Source organism: Miniopterus natalensis, chromosome 12 (assembly GCF_054644295.1).
Source record: "Miniopterus natalensis isolate mMinNat1 chromosome 12, mMinNat1.hap1, whole genome shotgun sequence".
NCBI lineage: Eukaryota > Metazoa > Chordata > Mammalia > Chiroptera > Miniopteridae > Miniopterus > Miniopterus natalensis.
Window position 1 is genome coordinate 43,778,166 of NC_142092.1, and position 16,337 is coordinate 43,794,502.

General features: G+C 42.2%; 2 protein-coding genes across 4 annotated transcripts in view; one reads left to right on the plus strand and one right to left on the minus strand.

The window, feature by feature from the left end:
• Positions 1 to 1,037: 1,037 nt before the first annotated feature.
• IDNK (IDNK gluconokinase) lies at positions 1,038 to 7,282 on the plus strand. 2 transcript variants are annotated; one of them, XM_016222914.2, is made up of 3 exons: positions 1,038 to 1,488; positions 5,118 to 5,161; positions 5,895 to 7,282. In XM_016222914.2, exons 1-3 carry the CDS (start codon positions 1,459 to 1,461, stop codon positions 6,238 to 6,240), a joined length of 420 nt encoding a protein of 139 aa, XP_016078400.1. In that variant the 5' UTR covers positions 1,038 to 1,458; the 3' UTR covers positions 6,241 to 7,282. The 2 variants fall into 2 exon arrangements, with proteins under 2 accessions (XP_016078400.1, XP_087678848.1); XM_087822722.1 differs by having other exon boundaries at positions 1,392 to 1,488; positions 5,868 to 7,282.
• A 4,229-nt stretch (positions 7,283 to 11,511) lies between these two features.
• Positions 11,512 to 16,337, minus strand: part of UBQLN1 (ubiquilin 1) — a 31,753-nt gene continuing 26,927 nt past the window's right edge. For both annotated transcript variants that reach the window (XM_016222912.2, XM_016222913.2), the window contains 3 exons: positions 15,442 to 15,557; positions 14,800 to 14,968; positions 11,512 to 13,477 (listed from right to left, as the gene is read on the minus strand). In XM_016222912.2, the coding sequence (XP_016078398.1) occupies positions 13,325 to 13,477; positions 14,800 to 14,968; positions 15,442 to 15,557 (438 nt within the window). In that variant the 3' untranslated portion in view covers positions 11,512 to 13,324. The remainder of the gene's footprint in view (positions 13,478 to 14,799; positions 14,969 to 15,441; positions 15,558 to 16,337) is intronic.

Below are 16,337 nucleotides of genomic sequence, written 5' to 3' on the forward strand. Positions count from 1 at the left end.
GTGAATTGAACCCTGTCTCCCGCCTTTGCTCAGTGATCAGCTGGAGCTGGAAGGAGTGGCTGTTGACGTGGGCGGGTCCTGGGGGCCGGGAGGAAGGGGGCGCCGGCCCCGCGAAGCCCGGGCTTCTTGGTTCCACCAGAATCTAACTGCCAGGAACGGCCCCTCTGCTCAGGTGTATATTATATTATAGACCCTTGCTTGCTCCAGGTAGGTAGGGTTAGCTTTCCAGAATTATTGTGGCATTTTCAGCCTCAAAACTTGAGGAATTAAAATAATTTGGGGACTCTTAACAGAAATGAAAATAAAGAGAGAGGCTGAGACTCCCTGGCTGCTGCGTGGGAGACGGGCAGTAAGTGGTGAACATGTCTAGCGGGCCCGGCAGTGGTAGGTGCTCTGCAGGAAAATACAGGAGGGCAAGTGGACCACGGTGCCAGGCAGCATGGTCAAGGAAGGCTCCTCAGAGGAAGTGGTATTTGACCAAGACCCACAAGAAGTGAGGGAATAAGCCACATGGATAGCTGGAGAAAGGGCATTATAGGCAGAGGGAATGGCAGGTGCAGAGACCCTGAGGCTGGGTCTTCGTGGACCAGCAAGGAGGCCATCGTGGGTGGGTGGTGTGGTCATGTGCTGGGGTATTTTGAAGGTCGAGTGAAAAAGATGTGTTGATGGACTGGATGGAGGGTGAGAGGGAGGGAGGAATCCAGGATGATTTCAAGATCTAACTGGTCATGTGATTTATTCAGTATTTTTCTCAAAAAATAAACAGGGTCAAAAAAACCTGTAGATTAATGAGATCTTATGTATTGCTTTTGGGGGGGGGGGGGAGTTAGTGGTAACTGGGTAATTCATTTAAATTCCTGGAGAAAACTAAAGTCAGGCCCTGGACTCCAGGGTCAAGAGCATCACTCTCACTGCTTCAATATCATGGTTATTGGTGTTGTAATGCTGGCGGAGCAACCGCCCTTGGATGGAAGGAGGCACAGCGTAGGTTGGGAGAGAGCAGTCGTTTGAACACCTGTGTCCTTTCCACAGATCCACCGTGGGCGCCAGGCTGGCATCCGAGGTAACCTGTTCTAATGCCTCCCACTTACAAGCCCCACTGTGTTGTCTCCTTGCTTCTCTCCCTTTCCACCCTTTCTTCTGGCCTGTAGTGGTTTGTAAAACTCACCACAGCACCTCCACAGGGCTTGTGAAAACCAATGGAGCAAATTTGTCTTCCCCCTTGGTGATTACAAATAGCAGTGAGAAAAGGAGCTGCAGCAGCCCCGGGAGCGGGGATCTTGAAGTGGCACTCCAGACCTCCCTCCTGCACTGGGGGTGGCCCCTGGGCTGCTGCTGTGAAGAGGGTGGCAGGGTGGGCCGCACTGCCTGCCACACACGCCTTTCACTTTGTTCTTAAAGCTAGGGTGGAAATTCTATGATGCAGATGACTATCACCCAGAGGAAAATCGAGTGAAGATGGGAAAAGGGATTCCACTGAATGACCAGGTAATGTTCGCTGTTTGCAACAAATATTCCAGCTGGGTGACACAGGTTGAGATCTCTGCAGCGCTTGGCATAGTTCAGTTCCTGAGTCATGACTTAACTCACTGACAGTGCTCCACAAGCCAGACACTCAGTGGAGCCTTGGCCAATGTTAGCTTTGGCCCTGAACTTCTCTCAACTCGGCATCAGGAACGATGCACCCAATCTCTGCCCCACCTTCTGCAGAACACTTTGCTGCAGAATTTTAATGTGCAGAATGTAATCCCTGAGAGGGCCTCCTACGTGGGGAAGTTCATCTTCCCTTTCCAGGTCCTCTTAGCCTGCCACCATCACTGGACTCTGGCATCCACCCCAAGCCAGTGATCTTTGCAAATTCAAATCTGGCCTTTTGGAATTTCCAGCCAAACTGAGGGTCAAGACCAAACTCCTCAATGTGCGTCGTTAGGCCAGAATGACCGTGACCCACTCTGCTCTCTTCAGTTGCCATGCACCGCCTCCGTGGCCCCTTTCAGTTCCTCCTGTCGTGATCCTTCCCAGGGCCTTTGCATCTGCTCGTCCCACTGCCTGGAATGTGCTTCCTTACCCTTGACATCAAGTTAACCCTGCTTAGCCTTCCCATCTTAGCTCCTATGCCACTTCTTCAAGGAAGCCCTCCCTGACCTACTTAAGTAAAACCTCATATAATAAACTCTCATGGCAACATATCACTTACTGTCCACATCCCAGTTGCAACTTGGCATGAGAATTTGATTAATATTTATCTCTGCAACTAGATTTTACCTCCAAAAGGGCAGAGACTGGCAACTTCTGTTCCATTGTATATCCCCAGGGTCTGACACACAGTAAGTGTCAGAGAATATTTGTGGCATATTTATGAGTAAATGAATGAATGAGAGGAATGAATGAATAGCATTTCATTCCTATATGCACCATCCTGAGGCCATTTCCTAGGGGTCTCTCTCAAACCAGATTTACAAACTGTGGATTCCTTGACTTAACTAGCTGTAGCCCAGGAGACAATGTGATGGCAGGGTCAAGGTCTGGGTCCACAGGGCAAGATCCAAAGGACAGTACAGAATGGAACTGGCCAAACATCAGCACTGTTTTCGCTTACTGTGTGAACTTGGTTCATGCAAAGTCATACCCTCAATCTCTCTTCCCTTTGTCCTGCTTTGAAGGACTTGAGTCACTAAACCATTAGTAGGTCTAATTCTAGAGTATTCTAAGAGTGCACTTCTCTGTTTCAGGGAGTGCAGCTTGAGTTTGAAAGACTGAAGCTGTGAACCATCAAAATTAAGTTTGCAGCATTTGACTTTAGAAGACAGGAGAAGTGAACCATGAAAGAGAGTAATTTAAACATAATACTGATATTACACTAGAGATAAGACATAATGTAGATAACCAGGCTCTACCACTGAGTGACCTTTGGCAAGTGGGTTAGTCTCTGTGCATTTTCCTCCCCTGAAGTAAGGATGGTGCCATTTCATTGGATTCTTGGGATTAAGTGAGATAACAAAAAAAAATAAGAACAGAGAAGCACCCAAAGCCTTCAGGAAATACCACTTTTCGTCTGTCATTGTGGCTCATATCTACACAGACACGTATATGGAATGGAAACCACTGTCATAGTGTGCAAAGTGCCTGTGCCAGCATTGCTTCTCCTTGGTGAGTCGCAGACAAGAGTTAAGTTAAAGAACAAAGTAAAGCAACCACGCGGACGGATTCTGACATGGCATTTAAACGTTCTTCCTGTTCAAAAGTGAGGCTTGTCCGCGGACACAATGGCTGGGGTGGGGGCAGTAGGGTTCAGAAGAGTTTCTTGTACGAAGACCAGGTTATCAGATGCTGGGAGAACCGTAACAAGTTCCTAAATATATTCTGGAGAAACTGTGCAAGTTACCCCCACCTCAGAGACAGGCAGAACAGGGAAAGGGGCAGAACGGCAGGTGCTTCCCATCCCTGACAGCGCAGCACGTCTGAAGGAAGATGTGGGTCATGGCAGGGCTGGCAGTCGCCCGGCAGCCGGCCCTGCCCCCGGACTGTGATGAGGGTCAAGTGCAGAGTCCTAGGCAGAGGAAGTCTGGGGAGGGTCTGGGGAGGGTTTTGTGCTTAGAGGGCTGAGGTGTGAAGAGAAGGAACCTGAGCTGAGCATACCAGGGCTCCTTAGGCTGTTTCAATGAAATGAAATGCACTCTCCAGTTCCTGGGTTGCGGTGCCACATGTCAGGTGTTCGTCAGCTACATGTGGCTGGTGGCTACCAATCCAGACGGTGCAGACGGGACGTTTCCATCACGGCAGAAGGCCCTGTTGGACAGCACTGGGCTACAAAGATGTTATTAGCATGATGCTGATAATAAAGTACTTCTGAGTTCCAGTGAGTCCCCACGGGGCCTGGGCAGCCCCCAGTCACAATGGAGCAGATTGCAATTTCAAAATCTGTTTCAACATGTTAATTTGTGGGGAGATAAACATTCACTCCATAACAATAATATATGGTGTACAATATACAAAAATAGAGTATGAGGGAAAGCTACTCATTTTATGAGGCTGGTATAACCTAGACACCAGAATTTAATATGGACTGTACAAGAAAACAAATGCTGGTCAGCCTCCATTATATAAACGCAAAAGTCCTAAGTAAAATGACAGTAATCAAATATGTAAAAGCAAGGACTTTTAAAAGCCCGGCCAGGCTTGGCTCAGCAGTTGAGCATCGACCTAGGATCCAGGCGATCGAGGTTCGATTCCCGGTCCAGGGCACATGCCCGGGTTGCGGACTAGCTGATCAGTGACTCCCATCATTGATGTTTCTATCTCTGCTCTCCCTTGCCTTTCCTCTCTCTGAAATCAATAAAGATATATTAAAAAAAAAAAAAATGTATCATGTTTGTAGAACACACATCAAAATCATAAAGGATGGGAACACAGGTGGGAATATAGTTGGGACATAATATAGAACAAAATTGAGTTGAAAATTGAGTCTGTGTTACGAGTACATAGAAGTTTGTTTTATACTATTTTGTCTGCTTTTGACATTTAAAATTTTTGTAATAAAACATGTTTTTTAAATGATTATGGCCAATCAGTATTTACCCCAGGAAGGTAAATACTTCTTGTCTCAGGAAGATTTCTTTGTGAAACACTGTAGGGTATCCTATGTAAACCTCCTCTGTTTTGTCTTTGGAAAAATATGAATTTCTCACAATGCTTTTACCTGACGGGAGTTATATTTCAGGAGGGTTTGAAAAATAGGACCAAAGGGTAGCTGACGTAAGAGTTTCTGTGAATTCCTCCCAGCATCTGAGATCAGAGGCACCTACAGAATCATGCAGTGCAATCAAAGAAGATTTAAAATCATATTAGAACCAGGGAAAACATACGTACAACAGGGAGATTAGATGGGGGGGGGGTACAGACTGATATTTTAGGGCAATTTGTATTATTGTGAAAAGAGCCCCTGGTTCCTGAACCAGGAAAATGTTTGTGTGCTTAACTGCCCAGTGACTTGTGTATGGGGGCTACTTCTCAAAACCACTAAGATCTCTCTGGACCTTAACATTGACGAAAAAGATTAACGATGTTTCTGTCCAAACAATACCTGAAAAGTCACTTTGTGTCTGCTCTCATTTCAGGACAGGATCCCATGGCTTTGCAACTTGCATGACATTTTAGTAAGGTAAGTGCATCAGGCCTTGGCATAAGCCAGTGAGTTAAGAAGACCCATCAGAAAGTACAGGGAAAAAATATACTCTTGAAATCAGAACTGACTGATGGTAAAGGATCCCAGAAATGGAATGTGTCGCTATCAAATAACCAACAATGATTTTAATCAGCCACAGACATACAGCTCAGTTGGGTTCTGGACACAAACCTAGACAGCTCCACAATTACTAGCTGGGGATCTTAGCCACTGGCTTCAATGAGCCTGTTCCTTCATTTGAAAAAGGTGTTAAATAGTTCCTAGTCACAGATTTTTGTCAAGAATTAGCAAGATGAAACACAAGTAGTACTTAGGACCGTGTCAATGTAAAAGTGCTCAAAAAATGATAGCAGGCTGGGCCTGAGCATTACCCTACACCCACAGAGGCCGAGCCCACGCTTACCCAGAACTTCCTGGACCCAGCACCTTGGTAAACTTTTTCTTCCCAGTTCCAGGGGCACGTCCTCTGAGTAGCCCCACCTAACCGATGATGCACTGATGGCCAGGGAGGAACGTTCCTTCCCTAAGATGGTTCGGTTCACTAGTGGACGAACTTGACCTCAACGCCAGGACTGCCTGAACCCTGACCCCCGTTCTGTAACACCTCCCACTGGCAGGGAAGTGGTACTGGACTCGACCTAGGATGGGCTCCAGGTATTTTAATGTTTTCATTCTTCACACTTACTCCTCCACCCCTTTTTTTCTTTAGAGATGTAGCCTCGGGACAGCATGTGGTCCTAGCCTGCTCAGCTCTGAAGAAAGTGTACAGAGACATCTTAATCCGAGGAAAGGATGGTGCACCTCCCAAGTGTGATGAGCCAGGGAAGGAAGGAAAGCCAGCGGAGGTGAAGCTCCTTGTGGTCTATCTGAGCGGGTCATTTGAGGTCATCTCTGAACGCTTACGCAAAAGAAAAGGGCATTTTATGCCCCCCGAGTTATTGCAGTCCCAGTTCGATACTCTGGAACCTCCATCAGCTCCAGAAAATTTTATCCAAATCAGTGTGGACAAAAGTCTTTCAGAGATCATTGCTATAATTAGAGAAGCTCTAAAATGAAATGTAAGTCGTTTCCTATCCATGGTCCAGACAGAATTAGGCATAAATTTCTATCCTATCCCCGACCAAGTCCAGCATCCTTGTTGGTACTGTATTCTGAATTCTAATTAAGGTGAACAAACCACGATGTTGAGATATGCTTGTTTGCATGTGGCTTTAGAATTTGTGGTACTCTTGTCTTCATGTTCTGGCACATTGGAGAAGAGAGGGAACTCTGAAAGCTTCCACTGAAATTGAAATTTATATGACCCCGTTAAATGATCAGAGGATATCATATAATCAGCACTGAAATCATTACCGGTATTCCGACAAACTGGGCTATCCTTGGCATCCAGGAAGATGCTTCCTTACCCCCCTATCCTAACCAGAGCCACAGGACTCAGCCACTCTACAGGGCTACTGGTTGGCTCTGGCCAGAGTTTTGAGACCAGTTACCCATTTTCTTTCACAAGGGCATGCAGTCTTTTTCCCAGGAACTGGGTGCCAGGTATTGGAAGGGCCCTTCTGGGTGGATAGACCTTGTCTAAGAAATGTGAAGTCCTGGATTTTCTTCTCTGGCAGAGTCCTTGGGGCACCTCCTGCCTGGATTCACTTTACATCAACCTTCATATTCTGGGTCCAGTTGACATACCCCGGGCTAGATGAGAGTCACCCCAAGCCAGAGAGGAAGGACTCAATCAGTCCACTGTCCCTGGTGAGTCCACAATGGGTACCGTGATAGACACTCTGGAGGGTCTGAGGACCTGTAACACAAAGCCCTGGCTCTAGGGTGGCTTAACTTGGCTGTGGGAAGATAGGGCATCTCATGTCCTCTGGTACAGGCTCGAGTTCTCAGTGGAGACAGCTCTTCACAAAAAAGAATTGTTTTTCAAGTATCTCACTAGACATTCACGTAGAACCAAGTGAGAAAACCTGTTTATAATTGTAAGAGCACGCAATTTAAGAGCACACAATCTAACCCCGTTTTATACATAAATGAAAATATTTTTTGCAGTTTTAATGTTCACTGATGTTTCCAAGAATACAATAAAGGAACAGTTGTATCCCATTTTATTTTAACTGCCAAGAGTTATTTCAGAAGTCACACTGCATTTGTTAAGAATATGACACACCTACATCCACCTGCATTTGTAATTCTTCATTTGCAGCGATCCACCTATGGGACAAGCACTCTACTCCATCATGTTTGCCTAGTATAGACATTACATATTGAAGCCCCTTCGTTTATTACAAGTTGCTTTCCCTTTTTTGTTCTTTAGAGTTAAGGCATCATGTTTATTACCTCCCTAGGTAAGATTTATTAAAGGAGACATTAGAAAGTAGTTTTTAAAAAAGGCACTGAGTCTGGTGGAGTTGAACACTACTACCGCTCTAATGTTCCCAAGCTTGGCTGCAGAGAGGCGAACGTGTGAGCAAGTACTGCCCTCTGGCGGCCCAGAGGGATACAGCAAGCACAAACTGCTCTCCGTCCTGAGAATCCCTCCGCGGCCAAGGGACGTGTTGCTGGGTCAAGGGTGGAGTGCTGCTCCCCGCCCAGCCCATACCACACTCGTGCCCAGCCTCTCTGAACTGCTTCTCCATCATTGCATAAGATGTGAGAACGGAAAAAAATGCATGCAAAGTGCTGGGGCCGAAATCTGACTGACTACTCAACAAACAGCTTGTTATATTTGTCATCCCCTGGACTCTGAGGGAGTGTGGCCATAGGACAAGAAGTCCCACTCCTGTTATTCTGTGGGGGAGCTTATGAACCCCTCCCTAAGTATGTGAATCTCAAAGTCTTCCTTCTTAATCCCTGCCAGGGTCTCCTTCCACCCCTCCCCAACCCGTGACGAGGTCAAATCAGGTGTTCTAGCAGCAGCATTCACAATATCCAAATGATGTGTCTATCAACAGATGAATAAAATGCAGCACATCCATACATTGGAATATTGTTCGGCCATAAAAGGGAATAAAGTACTGACACATGCTACAACATGGATGAACCTGAAAACATGCTAGGTGAAGGAAGCCAGTGAAGGGTAAGGGGGTAATCGTGAGTGACTGGTTTCCTTTCTGGGTGATAAACAAGTTCTGGAGGATTTTGGCGGTGGCACAACATTGTGATGTACTTTAAAATGGTTACAATAAGTTCTGTTACATCTATATTAGCACAATTTTAAGCAAAAAAAAGAACCCCCAAACCATCTCACTAACCTTAGGAGAGCAGGCTAGAATGCACACTACCCAAATAAAAGGGGCTCAGTTAAGTACCTAGTCCCTTCTACAATATTCAACAAGCAGTTCAGTCAGACTGCCTCAGGAAGAAAGTGTACACTGGAGAAGAAAAATGTGCTGCTCCAACACTTTTCCCCTTCTGGGATCACAGTGTGTTACAGATTTAAACAGTCATAAATTCTCTGACATTCTACCCATCAAGTAGCAGGGCCTATGACACTTAACTCTGGGCAAGCTAAATGACACGGGGCCAATTTTGGGACCAGACCTTAAAAAAACTGACAGCTTTAGTTTTTCTTAAAATACTTGGTCTTGAAACTTATCTACCATGTTGTAAGAAAGCAAAAGTAGCCCTGAGGAAAGGCCCATATGGAGAGGAACTGAGACCCCCAACTGCACTCCCAGATGAAAGCATGCAGCAATTACACAGCCAGGTCAATAAGCCCGCCGTTGCAAAGAAAATTCTCCAGACCCAGGCAAGTTGCTCCAGTGGTACTCACACGAAGCCCAGCCAGCATTGCTCATTTGTGAACAAAATAAATGACTGATTCTGTTCTAAGCCACCAAGCTGTGGGGGAGTTTGTTATAAAGCATTAGAAACCCACAACACAGGGGAAAGTCCATTCATTTTCTGGGAAGGATAAGGAGTGGAGAACATGCCTAAAATAGATTTTTTTTAAAAATCTAGCTTGAATACACAGCAGCTACTTTTTATATCCCATTAAAGAATTAGGTCCCACATACAGCTTTGGTCTTTTGAGGGAAATTATACTGGGAGCTCCTCTAGGCACCTAGCTCTGTTCTAAGCAGAGAGGTTAAGACAGACTGGGTTGTGGATCTGGGACAGGTTACCTAATTAAGGAGTCTGAAATACACGTGTAACATGTATGAATTGAAATTATCATCTAGGATGTGATTCGTCACACTGTCCCAGCTCTGGAAGAACTCTCAAGATCATTCTATTTAATCTCACTAAAGCAAAGCAAAGATGTTGGGAGGAGGGTGCTGTTTCGACTGACCATAGAAAGTTCAGATGGGCTGGGAAGGTGCCACTCCTTCTGACAAGGAAAAGCAGCTCTAAGCTGAAAAATGGTGACTGGAAAAGACCGAGAAACCTTCTCCCTCACACTGTAGTTCATGTAACAGAGGTGCTTGCTTATTTGGGGATCAAAGTCTAAGTCCGTATATCTCTCACCAAGATTGTTACCTCCCAACAGTCTCTCTGCTTCCACCCTGGTCGCCCTCGTCCAGTAGGTCTCACGGGGAACCTTGTTAGAAATGGAAATTCTCCTCCAACCCCAGAACTAGAAAATCAGAAACTCTGAGGATGGCACCCAAAGAATGGAGTGTTAAGTCCTCCACATCAAACCCCTAACCCACTCTCCTATTATATTCTGTAAACCACTGTCTCCCCAGTCATACCAAACCTCCTGTGTTCCCAGGACACCCACATCGCAGGGCCTTCTCATTAGTTGTGCTTCATCCCTGGAAAATTATCCACCCTCCGAGAGAGTCTCCCAGTCTTCAAGTCTCTATAGAAATGTCCCCTTCTCACTGAGGCCTCGTCTGACTACATGTAAGAACACCTTCCGGAGCCAGCCTCCTCACTCATCGTTTTTCACCACAGCACTTGTCACTATCTAACAGAGCACATATGTTTTATTGTCTGTCTCCCTACATCCTACTATGTAAACCCCACATGGAAAGAACTTTATTACCTGCTAGACTTTCAGCAACTAGAAAAGTACCCAGTACTCAACAGATGGTCAATAAATATTGACTTTCTGAGGCAATGGTTGCTTACGGTTGATGAGAGGAAAGATACAAAGAAGTCGAGGAAAGACAATGTTATTTAAATAACACAAGAAAATTTCATCAGAAAACAAAAAAGCCCAAAACTGTAAGGTGAATGAAGGGCAAAACGCAGCAACTGAGTAAAGGCTAAGTAGCTCCAAGTAAATCAGTCACTGGTTAGGAGAGTCTAGGAAGACTTCAGGACTGAGCTCAGCAGGAACGTAGGCTTTTGCAAGCTGAAGACAGATGAAACCCCAGAGAAAGGAACACCCATGTGCAAAACCAGGGAAGCAGAGACGTGCTAAGTATAGTTTTCCCAACGTGTGTTCGTTGCAAATAGCATCACCTTGAAGAACAGTTAAGTGAAAGGGTGGGAAAAGATAGAAAAAGGCTGGACTAAACAACTGTAAACAGGTTTCTTTAATGCAAGACTTCTTGTTGACTTTAACATGTTTAATTTAATATTAACTTCTAAGAGAGAAAGTACAGTACAGTATGCAGTATTTCCCTGCCTTAATCACACCACCTTTTTGTTTTGGTCAAGCACACAGACACGTAGCCTAGCTTCACTTTTATCATAAATGTTAGTGACATTTTTATCTGTCCTATTTTGCTGGAATTTGCCTATTACGTTAACAAAGTAATACTGTCTCCTCAAACAAAAGGCCCCTTTCGTTACTATACTCAAGCCAAGTCAAACTCCAATTCGGAATACACAGAGGCTAGCTGAAGATATCACAAATATTCCACTTGGGAAATAAAATCCTGAAATATTATTTTCACCACCCCATTCTTTATTCAATGTGTAATAATCCAGTATGAGAACAACCTAAGCCTATAGTATTTTAAGTGTCTTTTTAATGCTCTTGAGAATTTTAAGTATTCTGAACTCCTTAAAAGATCTTCAGATCTAAGATAAACGTCTTAGAAACAAACAACAAAATCATACCACTGCAGCAGCTGAAAGGTACTGAGGAGATTACCCAGGCCAGCGTGCCACACAGGCTTCATCACCACTTTTATAATAAAGAAATCATGATGCTTTCTCTCAATCAACTAGTCAGGTACCCAAAAAAAAAAAAAGCGGAGCCCAGGTCACCTATTGTCCCAGTACAGTGTGTGCACATATTTTAACTAGGGAAACTTTAAAAATTAATAAAGAATAATCTAAAGCATGGTAAATCAAGTCTTTAAAAGACATGGTCAAAGAAAGAAAAGACATCTTTTTCTTTCTACAAAAGAAGCAAGACAAGCCAAGTGTAAAAGCTAGAGATTTATTGTTATTTTGTGATTAATAAACTGTCAAATTAGTTATGACACTATCCCACACTGTATACCACACCATTGGCCAGTACAAGTTTTTAAACCAGACGGAGGCATAAGGCAGAGAGAACAAAGACACACGAATATCATCCTCAACAACTTCCTCTAGCCATGCCTTCATCTTGACCTTCATACATGTTTTCCTCCTGGGGAAAGTGTCAGAACAGTACACGGCTGGTGGGCAACCTGACCTCTTGACCCATTTTAATAGCAAGCAACTTACAGAAGTAATGGAATTCAACTTGTATTTCCCTTGATTTTATTGGTCTGAACTCATTTTAGGTAACTTCAACATTTTAATTTCCTGTACATGAGAGACTATAATGACCTAAGAGAATACTGAACCAGAGTCAGCCAAATATATTACTGACCCGAAGTTATGTTTTTTAATTGGTCCTAAAGGAATGTACCACACCAACAATTTGAGTTAGGCAAAAAAGAACTTCTCTGAGGAGGAAAGAAAAAGGCTGTAGAACAGCCAAATGTACTCAACATTGTTAAAACGGCTCTTGTTTTTCACCCCTGAATGATACTTGTTTACTACATTATATGCACAGAAATCCTAACAGAACCTTGGTTGCCAGTATTATTTAGGCTGGCCCAGTCCAGGATAGATCCCCGCCCCCTCCCCCCTGCTCCCCTTCTCTGAGGTTCTGGAAAGCACAATATTTAACTATTTCTTAATAAACTACCGAAACACTTCAGAAACAAGTAGCTCACAAATCATTTTAAATTCATGTATTGCCTGTGCATGAGAAATCTAATAAACCCAAAAGTTAGTTCTATTTTTATATGGCGATTAAAAATAACTAAAACATCAAGACACTTTCAGTGAAAGAAACATTTCAATTACAACCTGTAACGCCTGTTAAACTACCTATGGGAGAAGCTGAAAAGTCCTAGGCAAATGCACTTTTGGGTTACATTACAGTGCTCCTTCGTTTTGCACAAAAAGTAAGGTAACGTACAATCAATCAGTGAACGCTGAGACGATGTTACATTATGTTGTCTGTACAATTAAATGTCCCTAAAGAGATAACCAGAATGAGCTTTTCTACTATATATTCAACAAACCTAACTGGCACTTTTGCTGAAAGATGTTTATCAAAGATGCTGTAAGATTCTACACAATTAGGAAATACTTAACTTTAAAGTATTTCCTTATCTTTAGTTTCTTTAGTTACAAGTGTTTTGCTCAGATAATCTACTGCAGTATGTTTCTAGAAATGCAGTCCCAAATGTGCATAATATATTGTATACAAATAAAGTAAAACTGTCAGTAGTATAAATCTTACAGCATTTTGTTTGCAAAAATACATGCCAAAGTCACAATAAGCAATATTGTAACCACAAATTATAGAGCGCAAATTATTTGCTTCCTTTAAATGCTTTTATTCTACATAAATTACTACCATCGGCTAATGTTTAAAAGCAAATAAACTAGACAGGTGCAGGACAAAAATCTGTTTACTCAACTATAAAAGGTGATGTTTTTAAAAAAATTACAATAAATGCAGAAGTGTTTGATGCATGCAGTAGCTTTAAATGAAAAGCATTGATTCCCATTGTTCAACAAGAAGGAAAAGAACAGAAACCCACATTATCTTACTGCACTCCACTGTAAAATGCATCATATTGGGTTTATAACAGCACAGAATTCAAAAGTCAAAATGAAATAAAGCAGGTATTTTAAAGATTTAAGAGCCGTTATCAAAAATAAATTACATTTTTTCAAGATACAGAAATGCTGCTATGATGGCTGGGAGCCCAGTAACCTTTCAATAGCTGCATTGATATCACCTCCTGTTGCTATCAGCGCCTGCAAGTTTGCTTCACGGTTCAAAAATCCCATTGCACTGAGTTGTTCCAGTTGTTGTTGAAATCTGACTTCTGGATTCTGTAGCTGTTAAAGAAAAAAAAAAAAATAACCAAAACTTGAGCCACAAAAGCAATGGCCTCTGGCCTCTCTCTCTTGAAACATTTTCAACATATCTGAAAGTCCACTAGCACTTTTTTGTTATTTTAAGTAGTCTAAATTTATACCTAAACAATCATGTCAAATAGATCACATACTTAAAAAAATATCTTAAAAAACCTCAACCATTATTTTACATGTATTTAAGAAGTTCATGAACAAGCAGGAAATCTGTATATGTAAATAGTTTAGAATTAGATGATTTATTTTGTAGCTATTGACCAACTGGGTAATTATAAAAGCCAATGTTCTCATGTATAAAATTCTGAAGTTCTAATGAGCCTTAAAATGTGGTTCAATTTCTTCACTGGTCAAAGTCTTCAGAAAAGAGTTCCAGTTTCAGGCCCGGACTATACTTCTGACAATTCAGCTGCATCATACCTTTCTTCAGAAATGAGGCAAGACAAAAATACATAAATGATCAATCAACCCTGGCCAATCTGATAATGAGGAGGCCTACAGATTATCAACTTATACAACAGCTCTGTCCAATACCTAAAATCTTTTTTTTTTATTAAGTCCATGAATATTTACTGAATCAGAAGTTATGCTAGGTATTGGGGACACAAATACTTGTATAAGATAAAACCCTGCCCTGTTTACTGTCTTTAGTAAGACTTAAAAATCAGAAACCATGCTATATTTTTGCCATGCAGAAGTTTGGCGAAAACCTACTATAAAAGGTTTGAACTGCAATCATCTTTGTAAAGCCAAAAAATATCTCCAGATGCAAAAACATAATTATGAACCCACATTTTTTAGACATATCTGTGAGGTGCATTTATGTAGCACAAGTTGCCACAGGACGTAGTAGTGGGTAGAGTGAGGTAGTTAGGATTTTTATTTTTTAAGTCAAAATACAAAGACTAGATAGAATATGGTTGGTTGAGGAATTATTTGGGATAACCGAGTTCCTTATTCCTCCCTGACAAACTTCTATAAAATTAACATATTTTTAAATAATTTTCAAATAAAACTCCAAATAAGAATGCATTTTTAAAAGCACCTTCTAAAAAACACAGCAAAGTTTTAGCATTTCTTCTCTACAACTGAAACATTTCTTTTAGTGTCTAATAGTACCAAAGTTAATAAGTTTTGTAATGCCTACTTTAGAATCAATACTCTTAAGATTGTACTCTGATTACAGTCTAAACCCTAAAGGACTGCCACTTGTTTTCTTTTTCTTTCGAGAGGGGGAGGGGATTTCTAACATTAAGGAATGCAAAGTGTGAGCAGAAAAGAATCAGTACCTGAGGATTTACTGCAGCAAGAGCCTGCAGCATTTGTTGGATAAACTGCTGGTGTCCAGGCTCCGTGGTTCCTGCTGTGGGACTTGGGTTTTCACTAGGAGCAGAGCTAGAGCCATTGGTTCCTGAAGAGCCTCCAGTGCTTCCTAATGCCCCAAGGCCAGGAGTAAACCTAGGGAAAGGACAAATAGATAATAAACCTAAATTCCTGCAAAACAAGAGGTCAGACCAGGCCAGCTGGTAATAAATCAGTCACATTTTAACATAATATTAGCCAAAAGAGAGCTTCTTTTAACTTTGAAAGTTGTCTGAAAAACAACTTCAACAGCCCTGGCAGTGTGGCTCAGTTGGTTGAGCATCGTCCCATGCACCAAAGGGTCGCAGGTTCCATTTCCGGTCAGGATACAGGACACATGCCTGGATTTTGGGCTAGATCCCCAGTAGGGGGCATGCAGGAGGCAGCCAATTGATGTTTCTCACGTGGTTTCTCTCCCTCTCCCTTCTTTTCAAAAAAACAAAAAGCAATAAAAGTATTTTAAAAACAAAACAATCTAAAAAAAAAAGGCAAACTGATAGTAAATTGAAAGTTCTCCAAGAGAGAAAGTAAGTACTGTGCACTTTCATATCTCCCTCAAATAAGCCTACCCTGGGATGAGGCCGGGTGCTTCTGTTGCTAATGTCTGCAAACCCTGCTGAATCTGCAACAAGGCCTGCATTGCTCTAGGGTTTGACATTGCCGATAATGTATCAGGATTCTGCATCTAAGGAAGAAAGAAAACCAGTGATTATTGAGGGATTACAATCAGTGAAGGTAAAACTTAAATGTTTTCTTTCCTATGTTTCTGGAGAAAATAAAAAACCATACTGCTAGACACTGATAATCCATATTTCTTTCCCAAAATAAACACAAGCACCTCCTCTTTAACAGCAAACCTAGGGTGCACGTTGTTACTAGATCTCCCAAATCCATCACAAAAGCCATTTTTTCATAATAAAAGACAATTAGGAGCTCCCTGGAAGCCACAACTGTTCCCTTTCTCCAACAGAAGATAAAAATATTATTTCAAAGAGACAATTCCACAAGGCACAGTTAATGTAACATGGTAATACGGTGAAAGCCACATATTTCTCCTGACCAAGTGTTATCTGTTGCTGATGTAACAATTTTAGCAGTAAACTATACTCTAAAACAAGTTCCAAATTTGAAGTTGATACATATGTCCTGAGTTCAGCTTCACTACTTCCAAATATACACCACCTGACTGACCAATATAGATAGGCTTGAATCATTACAATAGATCAAGAGCACTAAAGAATCTTGGGTAATGGCTTACAGGCCTGAGAATTATCTACATAATATTTAAAGCCTTATAAATACCAAGACTAACTTCATAACACCAACACTAACTTCTTTTCTATCTTTGTAAATAATAAAATACCATGGCAATCTCGGTACTTTTTAATAATAAAATCTTCCTTATATGACAACACTGACAATTTTAATCTTGCTAATTCCGAGTTTGTGGAAATGAGATCTACCC